This window comes from Leptidea sinapis, chromosome 43 (genome assembly GCF_905404315.1).
Source record: "Leptidea sinapis chromosome 43, ilLepSina1.1, whole genome shotgun sequence".
NCBI classification, from domain to species: Eukaryota; Metazoa; Arthropoda; class Insecta; order Lepidoptera; family Pieridae; genus Leptidea; species Leptidea sinapis.
The window spans coordinates 8,599,564-8,615,680 of record NC_066307.1 but is presented as its reverse complement, the minus strand read 5'-3'; the positions used below and the strand labels follow the sequence as shown (position 1 = coordinate 8,615,680).

The following is a 16,117-nucleotide window of genomic DNA, read 5'->3' as shown; positions in this document are numbered from 1 at the left end:
GCAGCCAGATGGAATGATTGGCCGTGGTTAAAAATGGTACTTATTGTTTTTTTTTTTAAATAAGTACCTACCTACGATTACTACTGAGTAAAGACAACGCACGCTTGTTGATATCAAGCCGATCTAAATACTTTTAAACCTTATATTCATCATTATCATATCAGCCGAAATAAGTCCACTGCTGGACAAAGGTCTCCCCAAAAATCTCCACGATGATCGGCCCAGGCTACACTCATCCAACGTATTCTGGCGATCTTGACCAAATCATCGGTCCATCTTGTGGCGAGCCTAACAACACTGCGTCTTCCGGTTCGTGGTTGCCATTCGAGCACTTTACTACCTCAACGGCCAACATTCCGTCGAACTATATGCTTACTTTGGTTCTCCTACGGATCTCCCCATTTCTGATATGTTGGTCCATGCGGCAACTTGTGAACGGGTGCTGCTTGTGGTGCCAGGTCGACCTGTTATAGTTAATAAATCATTGTATTTGTTGGATGCAATTACTAATTGTGACAGTAATAACGACCATAATGTTCACGAAGCATCCTTACACAAACAATGAATTCACGCTCTAATGGTGGTTGCATCCAATATACGATAATTTATATTTATACAGTTAATTCTTTATTACTTTATATGAAATAGTTTATATTATTTAAACACGACTCATATATTGGATGCAGCACCTTACAAACTTATTTGTTATGTATATTACAGCCATTGTAAAATACTCTATTAGATTGCAAAGAGTGGCCGTTCAGTTTCTTATAGGTTCTTCTCACGAGCTCAACTTTTTACGAACATATGGTAAACTCAATAAATTAAAAGAAATATTTATAGTGCCGATTCAAAAGCGCTTAGTTTAATTGAATAAAGTTTATTTGTCTTTGTATTTAAGATATTAATTATCTTAAAACCATTTGATTCCCAGGTCCATGTCATTCGTGCTAGCGACATCAGCAGTATCGCTAACGATCCTCAGCATTTGTTACACGTTCACTGACGCGTGGCGCCTGTGGGCCGGAGGACCGTTCCGGGCGCCGGGCCTCAACGCGATAGCGTTGTACGTCGGACACTCGGTTTGTGCTCACCTGTTCCCGTTCCACTGGCGGCTGCCGGTGATGAGGACGCACAGTGTGCGACTCGTGGAAGCCGTCTGGGGCACCGCGTTATGGGTTATCATAGCTCATATTATGGCGAGGAAGAAGGTGTTTATTACGCTGTGATTGGTTAAGTTGAATTGTGGACTGTATTAATATCAGTTTTAATTTTGATAGTAACAGAGCATTCACACTTCGATCATCTATACGTCTAGCGGCCGTTCCCAATATACTATCTACAGGTAGAGATAAATTACTACCTTCTACTCTCAGTAATTAGCTGTCAATAGTCTGAAGCTGTCCCAATATAACCGATATGTTATTCTTATCGCCTTATATTGGGACGCGTGAATTGCAATTTCCATAGAAACTTTTATCGCTGGTAAGCTGTACGTCGTCCCATTGACAGACAGCGTGTACGGATAGGGTGAGTAACCGTCGATAAGTTTTTATGGGACAGAAAAGTCATTGATAGTTACGATTTTTAACTCAAGTAAGAGATAGACTGAATATTGGGAACGGCCGTCAGATCATTTATACGTCTAGATAGACTACGACAGATATTTTGAGCAATGCGCGCACTGTCGGCACATTGTAATGTCACTTTGTGTTAGTACACAAAGTGACATTACAAATCACAAGTGTAAGACGTAGCTTGTCACGCACACTAAAGTATAAAACCTCTCCTGTTTTTATCGGTTGTCTATCTTAAGTCAAAATTCGCACCATTCACTTTCACCGTTGGAACATGATATATGCGATATAATTGCAATTAGATTAGCGTCTCACCGCGGACTGACACCCATCACAATAGTTAACTTTTATTGCCCTAGACAAGACAGTAGAATCACGACAGCCATCGCGAAACCTCTCTCGGCAACACCGTCATCTGTTCCGGAGATTTTAACGCCCGTCATAGACATTGGGAATGTATCGCGTTTTTTTAATCACTTTGCAGGTCACGAATACAATATTTTAATTCCCGACAAAGCGATTTTTTATCGGTTGTCTATCAGCAAGAGACACTATTTAGACGTATAACTTATCTAAGCATTCAGAAATATCGGATCCATTTTCTATTTTGATAATAATGATAATACACTATGTACTTGATCACGAATAACGTATGTAGACGCCTTGTGGTATTACTGCCCTAAGTTACTGCGGCGTAGCGTAAGAGCTTACAAAGAAAATAGGTTACATAATTATAGTAACCGCTATTGAACGATATATACTTGTAGGAAAAGAAAATGTACAGAATATCCAGAGTATTAACTATAAAATCCCATCCTTCACCAGTGGGAGGCTCCTTTGCAGAGGATGCCGGCTAGATTATGGGTACCACAACGGCGCCTATTTCTACCGTGAAGCAGTAATGTGTAAGCATTTCTGTGTTTCGGTCTGAAGGGCGCCGTAGCTAGTGAAATTACTGGGCAATGGGACTTAACATCTTATGTCTCAAGGTGACGAGCGCAGTTGTAGTGCCGCTCAGAATTTTTGGGGTTTTTCAAGAATCCTGAGCGGCACTGCATTGTAATGGGCAGGGCGTATCAATTACCATCAGGTGGACGTCCTGCCCGTCTCGACCCTTATTTTCATAAAAAAAAATCCTACAAAATGTATATAATAAACGTTTATATTCAATTCACATTTACTTTTTTTTAAATTACTGGGGTAAGGTATTGAGTATTTGACGTTTGAGTATTTTTATTGCATCACTTTACATATATATTGTACTTGAAATGATTTGTAAAACGATGAAGCTGTAAATATTGATTGTAAAAGAGTGGCATTAAGTTTCTTGCCACTTCTTCTCATTAAAGCTCAACCTTTTCCGAAGTAGGGGTAAATGTAAAAAGAAAACTTTTGATTTGATTTATAATATGTTTATTTTAAGGTATAGCGTTGAAAGGTATAGGTATACAAGAGACTTGATGTTTGTAAACAACATATTTTCAAAGAGAAGCGGAATCCAAAATGTATCCGTGATAAAATATTATCTGTGAGTTGCTCATTGAAATGATTTGTAAAACGATGAAGCTGTAAATATTGATTGTAAAAGAGTGGCATTAAGTTTCTTGCCACTTCTTCTCAATTAAAGCTCAACCTTTTCCGAAGTAGGGGTAAATGTAAAAAGAAAACTTTTGACATTCGTAAGTATCATTTCCTTGACCTACATGAATAAATTGATTTTGATTTGATTTGATTTATAATATGTTTATTTTAAGGTTGAAAGGTATAGGTATACAAGAGACTTGATGTTTGTAAACAACATATTTTCAAAGAGAACCGGAATCCAAAATGTATCCGTGATAAAATATAATCTGTGAGCTTCTTCTAGAGAAAGACTCTATGTCGGCCCTTTTATTAAACAAATACTAGATTAAGGGTTGATCTCCGCTGCGCTCCAAGTAGATACCGTAGGCGTAGTTGCAAAGTGCGGCAACTAATACTACGCCGAAATTGGCGTACTGGAGCCAGTCTCAAACAATGTGTGACGTTGACGTGCCACATGTTCTGTTAAACTTTGCTCATAATTAAAAACTAAAATGCCAGGTTGCGTAGTAAAACTTCGTAAAAATAATACTACATGAAATAAGAAAGACATTGGGATCACATATCATCAGTAAGTATTTTGTATATTATTAATTTCAATATAAAATAACACGAAGCGTATGTTACAAAATTTGAAAGTCAAGATGCCACGTACACAAGTATCTAATAGTTGCCGTATTAAAAAAGCAATTGTTCTTAGGTAGTGCGGTATCTAGCTGGAGCGCAGCGAAGACCAATCCTTAATCTAAGTATATAACCTTCCTACGTACATCGGACTAACTTCATTTTGTATATCTAAGTAATATTATTAAGACTGATTATGTAAGAGCGCAGAAATATTTAAAATCATTGAAGGAGTTTTACACTAGACGACCACAACGAATGACGCACCGTCCGTGTCGTACAGACTTGAACCATCGACAACATTGATTCATGACCCAATTTTGGTGATTATTCTTTTAAAATCATTTATCTACACCCATGCTTTAAATCCTCTATTAAAGATTCTTAAACAGTTAGCTTATTGCCAATATTAAAACACCCAATGTTCTTATATTCATTACATCATCCAAACAAGTGTTGTAATGTTGTACTGAATTTCATAACAACACTCCTTTGTTTTTTTTTTCGATCCCTTCATGTGCAAAGAGTTTCAACAGACAGCCACATTCTTATTGCTCGATGCGTGGTATCCGTATGACTTTCAAAAAAGAATATTTCTGTATACGCGCGTTCCACACTACCAGAACCGCGCGCGCCGTAAAAAACAAGTGGGTTATTCGAATCCCCTCCATTTTTTTCGATATTTTTATTGTTTTGTTTACAAAAAATGGCGATTCAAGTTTTGACAGCACACCGCCAGATATTTTAAACGCTGCAAAAGAGCATAATATTCAAGTGATTTTAATAATTGCTCTATACAAAATGTAAATTACTACTTAAATAAATATTTTTTTCATTAATACTTAGTTTATTTGTATACAATCAAGTTGCATAAATAACTATAAAACAATTAGGTTTATATTTGCACGAAAAATATTGTATGAGAATTGGTGGACTGTCAGTATCTAATAGAATGATAAGTTACTTAGGAGTTGTACCTATGTTCAAGCGAAATTGGACCTACTTGTTTATTATGACTGTAGGAAAATGACATTTAGGTTCCCGATTCAAATTTAACGATAGTACAAAGGGTCATTATTTGTATTAATTCTCTTGAATATATCCTTGGACATAGAGTATTACCCTCTGGACTATATGTCGCGAAAGTACTATGTACAGAGTCAGCGGCGAAATATTTGAAAGCAGGCTTTAATTTTTGATATAATTGCAATATTTATCCTGAAGGTTTTTAGCCTGTAGCCTATATCGTTAGGGTATAGGTACCACAGATATCAAGGATCCAATTGAAAACACTGAGTCAATTAGAACTTAACTGGGTTATAGATAATATAAACTAAAAGCTATAGATAATAAAGCAAGTTTAAGGCCGGCAACACATGGGCGGTTTCCTTACCATGTGAGCCTTTTGCCCGTTTATCGCCAGTCTTATGTAAAAAAAACTATAATAAATATAACAGAGACAGTTGTTTCATCTGTATTGTATTAACGAATTATGCTTAAACAGTCGCGAGCAATAGTTTGGAATCACTTACGTCGTTAGTCCTTCACTTAATCCGGGATAGCTTTTAAATACTGGCTTGATTTTAATGAATTCGGTATCAGTTCAAAGTTAGAGTTGAACCTTTTAAAATGATGTAATTTTTATGATAATTAAAAATATATTTAGTAGGTAAGCAAGATCGCGCGGAACTAATTTCAAGTAAGTGATTCCAAACTTTTGCTCGCGACAGGTCTGCAGTAGTGAAGGGTCCCTAATAGCGTTCTATCTAGTCTAACGTTTTCGAATACGCATACATAATATTATTTTTGGAATTTGTTATTATAAATATTATAAGATTTGTAATACAAGAAAAATAAATACAAAGTATTGTAATCAATGTTTTATTTAAACATTACGGCCGCTAAGTATGACGACAGTGGATCAGCCTGGCAAATTCGTTCTTTACAATCTTTCGTCCCCTGGGCTGCGAGGTTAAGAAGCATTCGATGTCTCACGCTCACAGTAATACCGGATACAAATGAACGTTTAAATAATTGGACGTATTTAATCAGAAAGGCATCAAACCGCACAAAGGCACTTTTGAGTGATAAGTTTCAGCTCTAAATAATCTTCCATATAAATATTAAAAAAAAACAGTTTCTATGTACATTTTAAAAATAGGGTTTTCAGTACATGATAGTTCGACCTTCAGGAGCACGATGGCATACTTAACTCTATTTTGACCAGTGTGGTTTGAGTTATTTCTTCATAACTACGTCCAATTAAATGTTCTCGTGAATCCTTAATTCCTAATGGGCTACACGGGTCTTCTAGACAGCGGTTACCCTGTGACCTAAGTATGCCACTAAGCTAAAGGTCTCGTATAGTATATTACTACATTACATATTATACTAGCTGACCCACTGACCTGCATAAATACCACTGGACACGCTGAAATTATGGAAATTTGACAGCAATTTTTTGTGCCTATTTGAAGCGCCACTCGCGAGCGTCCAGAGATCTAATTTTGACGTATAATACTGCGCGAGAAGCGTATAGTACTCTGAAGTATGCATTTAGAATTAATTTCAGTCGTTTTCCGTGTTATTTCAGGAATCAACGTAATAAAGTACACATTTTTTTTTTGTAAATAGTTTTTCTATTGATGTTTGATTAGCTGAGGTCGTCTTCACTAGTTTGATAACCGCAGACTCTCGCTATGGCCAACAGCACCAAAATGGCAAATATCAAACAGACACAAAAGCCCTTTGACAGCCGCCAGTCCAGTGGTAAATAGTAGACTCAGAGGTCAGTGAGCTGACCCGACAGACGTTGTTCTGTTAATAATTTAAAAAAAAATCTCTTTTCTTAACTGACCTCTACTCGGTGAAATGAAAATTCGTACCAAATGATGAGTCAATATATAGGTGGAAATCTCTTACACATAAATTATGTATCAAGATTAGGTAAACCAGAAGGCAACGACAATGGAAAGGATATTGAAATAAAACACACTTTTGATAATAAAGCTAATTTACCATTATATTTACATTATTTACTTGTATAAATATGCCTATTTTCACAGCTTTCAGAGAATTTGCCCACACTCACTTAAATCTTACTCAAATACAAACGTAACTAACTATATTGAAATAGAGCAACTCACGATAGGACTGACAGAATTTTTTGTTAAATAAAAAAAATACAACAAATAAAAACAAATATCTTCTTATTAAATATACTTCCACTTAACAAACAAGAGCTTTGTCGCATCGCCCGCAACTCTGATAGATCAAACACTCGATCTTTGTAAACAATATTTAAAGAGAAGTAGTGATAATAAATTCTAGTTGATTTCATTATATTACACGCCTTTTATTAGCTTCACCTGTATGTATATTTGTTTGTAATCGACTCATTTGGGCGCGATTTTGACCCACTATAAACGGCCAGATTTCGTTCAAACTTCGTAGATTTATCGAGGACCGATGACAATACATTAATTTGATAAAATTATTCCATTTTTGCAAAATAAGATTTTTGTTAATTTATATAATTTTCATCTATCGTCGATAAGTCAGGAAATGATGTTAATTTTAAATTTCAACCATTATCTTTGACCGATTTATCTAATATAAGGAAATTTTCGAATACCAAATTTTGTGCTTTTCATTGTGTATTTTAGTATTTTTTTCAAACTACTATTATAACGGACATTACCATTGTGGATTAATGTCAAAATTACCTACATTTCAACCTTAAAATATTGCATTTGAATGTAGAATGTGTGTTTGCAAATTTTACCATTCACCATTAGTTAAAAATTACTGCAAGTATTATTATTATTTTATACACTGGCCTTCAAAAGTAAGTATCACATTTTTAAAATTGGGATAACGTTTTAAGTTCACAAGATATACTTTCGAAATAAAAAGGACTCCAAAGAGAATATAATTTTGTACATAAAAACTTTATAGTCGGTAACCTTCTTTTAAGAATTGGCTGAAAAAAAACTTCAAAAACAAAACCATTCCTTTTTCAAAGTGGACGTTTCCGAATTACAATTTTACCATTCACATTTTTCTTTCTGTTTTAAATTTTTTCAAGACCAATGGGTCTTGTTTTAAAAATTTATGCTAAAAAGCACATAACATTTATTTATCATGCCTCTTTCAGTTGAAGAATGTGCTAGGATCATGGCTTTTCTGGACTAGGCATCAGTATGCGTCGCACTGCAAGAATGGTGGGTGTGACGGTACGAACGGTCCAGAAGGTAAAGCGAAGGTACGAAGAGACTGGACACCATCTGAGGAGACCTTGTAATGGCAGACCCAGGTGTACCAGTGCCCGAGAAGATCGTTGTATTATTTCCACTGTGTTAAGAAATCGCCATCAAAATGCAGTTGAAGTCCAGCAACAGCTACTTCAGACCCGGAGGGACTACATTAGTGACAGTACAGAGAGAAGAAGACTTGCTGAAGCAAATTTGAAACCCCGAAGACCAGCGAGTGGCCCAAAACTCGAGAGACAGCGTCGAGTAGCGAGACTGCGATACGCCCGTGAACAAATGCAGTGGGATGAAGAAGAATGGTCAAGAATTTTGTTTGCAGATGAGTCTCGATTCTCCCTTTACACTTCTGATGGAAGGCGAAGTATTTACAGGTGACCTGGTGAGCGATGCCTTCAAGCCTGCATCTCAGAAAGAGTCCAATACGGTGGAGGCAGTGTACATGTATGGGCTGGCATATCTTGGGCACGCATCTATCTATGGGCACTAAAGCAGGCCCTGGTAGAAGAATGGGAGAATATTCCCCAACATCGGCTCCGAAACCTAGTGTTCAGTATGCCAAACCGGCTCGAAGCTGTAATGAAAGCTCGAGGAGGCAATACCAGTTATTAAAAATTAAATAACATGTAATACATTTTAGTTGAATTTTTTTACACTAAACTAAAAATGTCTATTTTCATTGTTTTATCTTTTTTAAGTTAAAAATGTTACTAATGTATAATTTTAGTTTCTAAGAATTAAAGCCTATAAAATTTGCAACAAAACGTTTTTAATCTTAAATCTCTATAGTTAAGAAATAAATTTAATTTGAAAAGTGTGATACTTACTTTTGCAGGCCAGTGTATATTAGTATGAAATAAATAAATTATAAATAGTATGAAGAATAATTCGACTTGCTTGAGTTAATAAAAATAAAATCTAAGTATACGAATAAATGGAGAACAATACAATATACTTACTTAAACATACATAAATACATTTAAACATCCATGACTCGGAAACAAACATCCATATTAATCATAATATAAATGCTTGCACCTACCGGGATCCGAACCCGGGACCTCTAGCTTAGTAGGTAGGATTGCTAACCACTCGGCTATACAGGTCGTCAATTATTTGGAACTACAATTTTGTTTAGTAACTAAGTTGCATGTAACGCAATTTAATTAAAATAAATAAATAAAATATTTTGCATATTCTTCACCAGCTGTCCATTTCATAGGCATATTTATATTATTGTCTAGGGCACTCGGTCAACAAGTCAAAAGAAAACTTATTGAAAACAAGTAACCGAGTATTATTTTCCTTTAATAGTATACTTGGAGTATGTTTTGGTTGGATCGTATGGCTCCCACCTCGATGCGGGGAAGATGTGTTTATTTCTCTCGTACCAAGATCTGTAACAGTTTTAAATATAATTATATCATCATCAGCTGGGCAAAGGCCTCCCCCAAAGATTTCCACGACAATCGGTCCTGCGCTGCCCTCGTCCAACGTATTCCAGCGATCTTGACCAGATCGTCGGTCCGTCTTGTGGGGGGCCTACCAACTCTGCGTCTTCCGGTACGTGGTCGCCATTCGAGGACTTTACTGCCTCAACGGCCATCTGTCCGTCGAACTATGTAACCTGCCCACTGCCACTTCAGTATCGCTATAATTTGGACTATGTCGGTAACTTTGCTCCTACAGATTTCCTCATTTCTGATTCGATAGCCCTTTAAATTGCCCTCGGAGTTACTGTTTATATGTCAGTCAGCAATAAAAACCATAGGGGGTCATTAGATGGTTAGTTAGTAGTTAGTACCCAATTAGATACTTATTTGAACGTGTTTACAATATTATAAGTTTCCGCCGGATGACGTCCATTGCTGGACTAAGGCATCCCCCAAACATCGCCATGACGATCGGTCCTGACCTCACACAACCTATTCCGGCGATCTGACCAGATTGTCGGTCGGTCCTTTGCATGTGTGCATAGATTTCATCACAACGTAATATCGTAGAATAGACGAACATGATGGATCTTGAATTTCAATCATAAAAGGTGTTTATTTGCTCAAAATTGGTTCTTTACCACCGCTTCGGAAACATGGCGCATGGAAATAAAATGGCGCTTTGAGAGAGAAGAAGTGGCGCAAGAATCTCTCCCAGCATTCTTTTTTGCGCACTTTTTAACAATATTGTACTGTCATTGTTTTTGGCTATAAAATAATCATAATCCAGTCCCAGGCTGTCCAATGACTTAGATATTTAGCTGTGGGGTAGTAGGATTTACGACAGAGCCATCTTTCAATAAAATTCTTATGAAGATTACTAGAATTATTTACAAGCAATGCCTTATTTCTAGTGTTATATTATAATCAAGTTAGCATATCTAATCCACACCTTCGCCCGAGATATTTATGAGGTAAACAACACACAACCACTTTGGACAAAAGTCTTCCTTTAATCAGTAAAAAACAAGGTGTTTACGGATCATTATACCATACACACTAGAATCTAGATGTACAAACTTATAAACGACGAGAGATAGGCACATGTGGACAAGCACTATAGAAATATATAGGTGTTCCCCCACTGCGGTTTTCAAGAAACTTTCTTCCATGTACTACAAAGCTGTGGAATGGGCTTCCTTGTGCGGTGTTTCCGGGACGATACGACATGGGTACCTTCAAAAAATGCGCGTACAACTTCATTAAAGGCCATCAACGCTCCTGTGATTCCTCTGGTGTTGCAAGAGACATTCTCTTGTTTTCAACATTCAACAGTTTTTTTGCTGACACTGCCCTATGTGACCTTGATCATCTGGAAATCTTCTTTTCTTTTTTCTTTATCTTGATTGGTTTATTTATTAAACAGATAAATTCAATGACTTCACTGTTTTACCCCGTAGTCACGGGGAGAAAAGAGTACGGCCCAATTGAACCCCCAGAAAAAAAAGCGCATATACCTTCCTTAAAGGCCGGCAACGCTCTTGTGATTCCTCTAGTGTTGTAAGAGATTGTGGGCGGCGGTGATCACTTAACACTAGGTGACCCGTACGCTCGCATGTCATCCTTTTCCATAAAAAAAAGTATAAAACTCCAGTTATCTCCTCTCACATTGCCTTTACCTTAAAAGAACTTTCCCGGCGTGCGAGTCTTGTTTCTCCTGCGTGGCGTCACTAATTAATCTCACATCATCTACAGCGTCAAACTGGAACAATGGACCACTCTTTCCTCTGGCCTGCAATGTTAAAGAGAATAAGAACTTCAATTCTACTGCAACTAAGAGCTACTCATAAGATACATAATAGCAAAGTATTCATAATACATTTAGCAGACCTCTCATAAAAACAAATTTAGGACTGAATTCGCCAATTATCAGAACTGGCGAACAATATAACATGCTTGTTAGAAAACACCCAAATGTAGTAATTAAGTAATTAAGAATAAAAAAACTAACATACTTTTAAGTTATTCTATAAACTAACCTAGTAACATAAATTAATTTTCACATTTACTTTTATATGTAATTAATTTTATCTACACCCATGCTTTTAATCCTCTATTAAAGATTCTGAAACAGTTAGCTTATTGCCAACATTAAAACACCCAATGTTCTAATAACCATTACATCATCCAAAAGAGTGTCGTAATGTTGTACTGAATTTCATAACAACACTCCTATGTTTTTTTTTATCCCTTCATGCGCAAAGAGTTTTAACAGACTGCCACATTCATATTGCTCGATGCGTGGTATCTGTATGAATTTCAAAAAAAGAACATTTTCGTTTACGCGCGCTCCACACTCCCAGAACGTCGCGCGCCCTAAAAAAAAGGAGGTTATTCGAATCCCCGCAATTTTCCTTCGATATTTTTATTGTTTTGTTTACAAAAAATGAGCGACTCATTTTAAAATAAATAATTGTTTCATTAATACTTAGTTTATTTGTATATAATCAGTAATGAATGATATTAGGTTACTACTAGGACTGGTGCTTTAATGTTAGCAGTAAGCTAACTGTTCCAGAATCTTTTAGAGGATTCAAATTCTGGGTGTAGATAAAGTCTTGTATGCAACTGTTGATAATTAGGTATTAAAACACTCATGTGACACTATTATCACACTCGGCTTCGCCTCGTAAGATAAATCCACATTCGTGTTTTAATACCCCTTATTACACAACAGTTGCATAAATAACTATTAAAACACCTACTTTAAATTGTTATTAGTCAATGCTGTGCATTTATTTATAGGTGTGCATATTAGAATTGTAAATAATGTTAAGTTTATATTTGTAAATGTATTAATATGTATTCTGTTGAAGTGCCTAATAAAATAAATAGCTTTATGGGTAAATGTATACACTTTTATAATAATGTCCCAGCCAATGTTCAGGCATTATCTATAAATAAATTTAAATGTTTTATAAAAAAAATGGCTCTGTCGTAAATCCTACTACTCCACAGCTTAATATCTAAGTGATCCGACAGCCTGGGACTAGATTATGATTATTTTATAGCAATAGCAATGACAGTAAAATGAGCGCCAAAAAAAATGGTGGGAGAGTTTCTTGCGCCGCTGCATCTCTCTCAGAGCGCCATTCGTTTCCGAAGCGGTAGTAGTATCTAGTATATTAGAAATGACATCAAAAAGAATTCTAAAGGAGTTAATTTTGAAAAAATAAATGTCTTTTATGCTTTTTATACTGTCCTCTGAGCTGGTCATCTAACGGTAAAATTACATTGACTACACAAATTCATACAAGGATTGTGGATGGGAGTGTTACAAATAATCTGATCACAATGTACATACAAACCAAATAAGGGTATATACTATCTTTCAAAATTACTTTTGTTCTATATACATTTCTAAAAGAAAACTTTTTCTATTGTCACATTTCACATTATTGGATTTTCCTGTGCCAATGAAAAGCATTTTTTCTTCTAAACTGATTTCTGTTAAATACTTTTTAATGTCAATGGAAGCGAAATTATTTTTAGTAACAAGTACCAGTGGAAAGCTCCTTTGCACCGGATACCGGCTGGATTATGAGTACCACAACGGCGCCCATTTCTGCCCTGAAGCAGTAATGTGTAAGCATTACTCTGTTTCGGTCTGAAGGGCGCCGTAGCTAGTGAAATTCATGGGCAAATGAGACTTGACGTCTTATATCACAAGGTTACGAGCTCAGTTGTAGTGCCGCTCAGAAGTTTTGGGTTTTTCAATTATCAGCACTGCCTTGCAATGGGCAGGGCGAACAATTACCATCAGCTGAACGTCCTGCTCGTCAAATTCAAATTCAAAAACACTTTATTCAAGTAGGTCACGGAAATGACAGTTATGAATGTCAAAAAAAAATAAAAATATTGTTTCTTATTGAATTTACCGCTACTTCGTAAAGGGTTGAGCTAATTAGAAGAGGCAGCAAGAAACTCATTGCCACTCTTTTAAGTCAAGATTTACATTTTAATTGTTTTACATATCATTTCAATTACAATATATGCAAAGTGACGCAACAAAAATACTCAAATGACAAAAACTGAAAGGCCTACACGAGTAAGTCAAAAAAGTAAATTAATACTTATAAACACAAGAGTTATTGAGTATAGTAGATGCATCAATCCACACATACCGTAAATAAATCCGTCTCGTCCCTTGTTTTCATAAAAAAAAAAGTATAACTTCTTATGTACGTTTAAGTTAAGAATTAAATTATTACAAATATCAAGAACAAGACATGTACAATTATAGTAAAATTTCTCACCCACCTTTGTAACTATGAAATCATAAAACGTATAGTGATGCGGCAGTATCAAGTCTTCCTTCACGTACATGAGTTGATCAGCCAAAACAGTTTTGAGTTCACTAAACTCCGGCCTCAATGTATCGAGACATCTCTGAAGAAATTGGTATATAGAATTACCTGTAATCACACTGTTTCCCATAAGAATGAATATGGACGAGCCAACATGACAAACAGTATCCATTAATTGGCTCGCGGGTTCTACCGTTGTACCGCACAGGTTAAGTAACCTTGTTCAAGGCGTTTTGCCTTATATACCTGTGCCCTGTGGGTCGGATATATGCGGTGGGCATACAATGCTCTCCGAGTCCCGCGGTACTGTAGCACATCAGGTATGTTTGCGGATGCACACGTGGATGACTTTTCATCATTCATCCGCATACGGACAGCCTCACTGATGCGTAGGATTCGTGCGAGTACTAACAATATCCTGGATGGTTATAGGTAATAATCCCGAATGACACTGGGTTCATATAAACACCCATGTAGTTGGTGCCTCAAGACAACGCAGATTTATGAATTAATTTAAATCAAATATTAATATAATGTTCAAATGTTTTTGCTAATTTTTAATTTTACTAACATAGTTTTAAGTACTACTCTACTAACAATATATGGATTTATAATGGTCTGAATTAAATGAATATTATTTTATTAATCTATGATAGTGGTTTACGATCATCTAGTCACCTCGTGGAAGGGCACCCAGCTAGTTTCCTTCCATAGAAGGAAATGATGTAGCCCTTCAACCGAGGAGTCCTAGGATAGTAGATTTTTTTTTCACCAATGAGAGGCTCCTTTGCACAGGATGCCGGCTAGATTATGGGTACCACAACGACGCCTATTTCTGCCGTGAAGCAGTAGTGTGTAAGCATTACTGTGTTTCGGTCTGAAGGGCGCCGTAGCTAGTGAAATTACTGGTCAAATTAGACTTAACATCTTGTGTCTCAGGGTGACGAGCGCAATTGTAGTACCACTCAAAATTTTTGGGCTTTTCAAGAATCCGGAGCGGCACTGCATTGTAATTGGCAGGGCGTATCAATTACCATCAGCTGAGCATCCTGCTCGTCTCCTCCCGTATTTGCATAAAACATAGTATTCAATGGTGTTATACTACAATAATTATTGTTAACAATGAGCTTATATGTTTTGCTAACACTATACCTAGTATGCATATATTTAACTAAACCCAATTTACATCTGAATTTCTTATCTATGAATTCCTTAAGATTACAGAAATTGTAAGCATTTAGCCAATTATAGAGCTTAGTCTTAAAATGATCTTGGATTTAATTTTTTATACTACTCGGTAACTTATTATAAATACGAACACAATAACAAACAACTATTATTATAATTAGAAAGTTCGGGGACATCATGTAGAATGAGTATTTATAATCACGACGCGGATTTAAATCATTTACTGATTTAAAAAAGGCTTTAAGTTAATTAACGAACATACATATGGAGTGCAAAGGTAACATTCCTAGTTTTTTAAATATGGGTTGACACTATTTTTCCGGATGCAGTGTATAGTTATTTTATTGTGAGTGAGACAACGAGCGGTCGGACCGCCTGATATTAGCAGCATTTTACAATCAAGTTTACGAGTGAATAAAGCAATCTATCTCATAACTTCTTATACATTCTCATACATCCCAAGAAAACATAAGCCATAACAGATGTATTTGAACTCATAGTTTAATTGTGAATATTGTTACGTTTCAGTAGTACGAATTCGGAAAATAACAGTATAAAATCGTTAGGTAATCTAATATATAAAATTCTCATGTCGCGGTGTTTATAGTTAAACTCAAACGGCTTGACCGATTCTCATGAAATGCAGTCTCAGTGCATATTGGGTAGGTCTGACAATCGGACAACATCTATTTTTCATACCTCTAAATGTTAAGGGTGGTTACACGATTTTTTTTTTTTAAATTTTTTGACATTTTTTTTTAAATTTGTTGGATTATGAGTCAGTATTAAAAAATACATACAACTTCAAATTTTCACCCATCTACGATCAACAGTTACTTTTGTATCGCGATTTTAATATCGGCAATACAACGTTTGCTGGGCCAGCTAGTAATTAATATAATTTATTACACTTTAAAGCAGTCAGTATGTCAATGGACATTTTGTGAGATATCCAATAACTTGTTACACAGTAATACTGATTGCCAATATACTAAACTGTTTTAAAGTAAAGATTATCCTCGGACAGAATACACATCTGGTGTTGAAAATAACATATTTTCAAAACGGCTAGATTTCTT

At 35.9% G+C, this 16,117-nt stretch overlaps 2 protein-coding genes across 5 annotated transcripts in view; one reads left to right on the top strand and one right to left on the bottom strand.

Moving 5' to 3' along the window:
• Positions 1-3,559, top strand: part of LOC126976959 (heparan-alpha-glucosaminide N-acetyltransferase) — a 54,283-nt gene extending 50,724 nt beyond the window's left edge. The window contains exons 10-11 of one of the 3 annotated variants that reach the window (XR_007732055.1): positions 935-3,015; positions 3,346-3,559. Coding sequence is in view for 2 of the 3 variants with exons in the window: in XM_050825573.1 (XP_050681530.1) it covers positions 935-1,229 (295 nt within the window). In the remaining variant the exon portion in view is untranslated. Of the gene's footprint in view, positions 1-934 lie in introns of all 3 variants that reach the window. The other 2 variants (XM_050825573.1, XM_050825574.1) reach the window with 2 other exon arrangements.
• LOC126976967 (protein FAM50 homolog) overlaps positions 1-16,117 on the bottom strand; it is a 278,663-nt gene that overhangs the window by 259,480 nt on the left and 3,066 nt on the right. The window contains exons 4-6 of one of the 2 annotated variants that reach the window (XR_007732056.1): positions 13,804-13,958; positions 11,163-11,275; positions 9,089-9,447 (exon numbers count right to left, since the gene is read on the bottom strand). Coding sequence is in view for 1 of the 2 variants with exons in the window: in XM_050825599.1 (XP_050681556.1) it covers positions 9,348-9,447; positions 11,163-11,275; positions 13,804-13,958 (368 nt within the window). In the remaining variant the exon portion in view is untranslated. Of the gene's footprint in view, positions 1-6,777; positions 9,448-11,162; positions 11,276-13,803; positions 13,959-16,117 lie in introns of those variants that run through there. The other variant, XM_050825599.1, reaches the window with a different exon arrangement.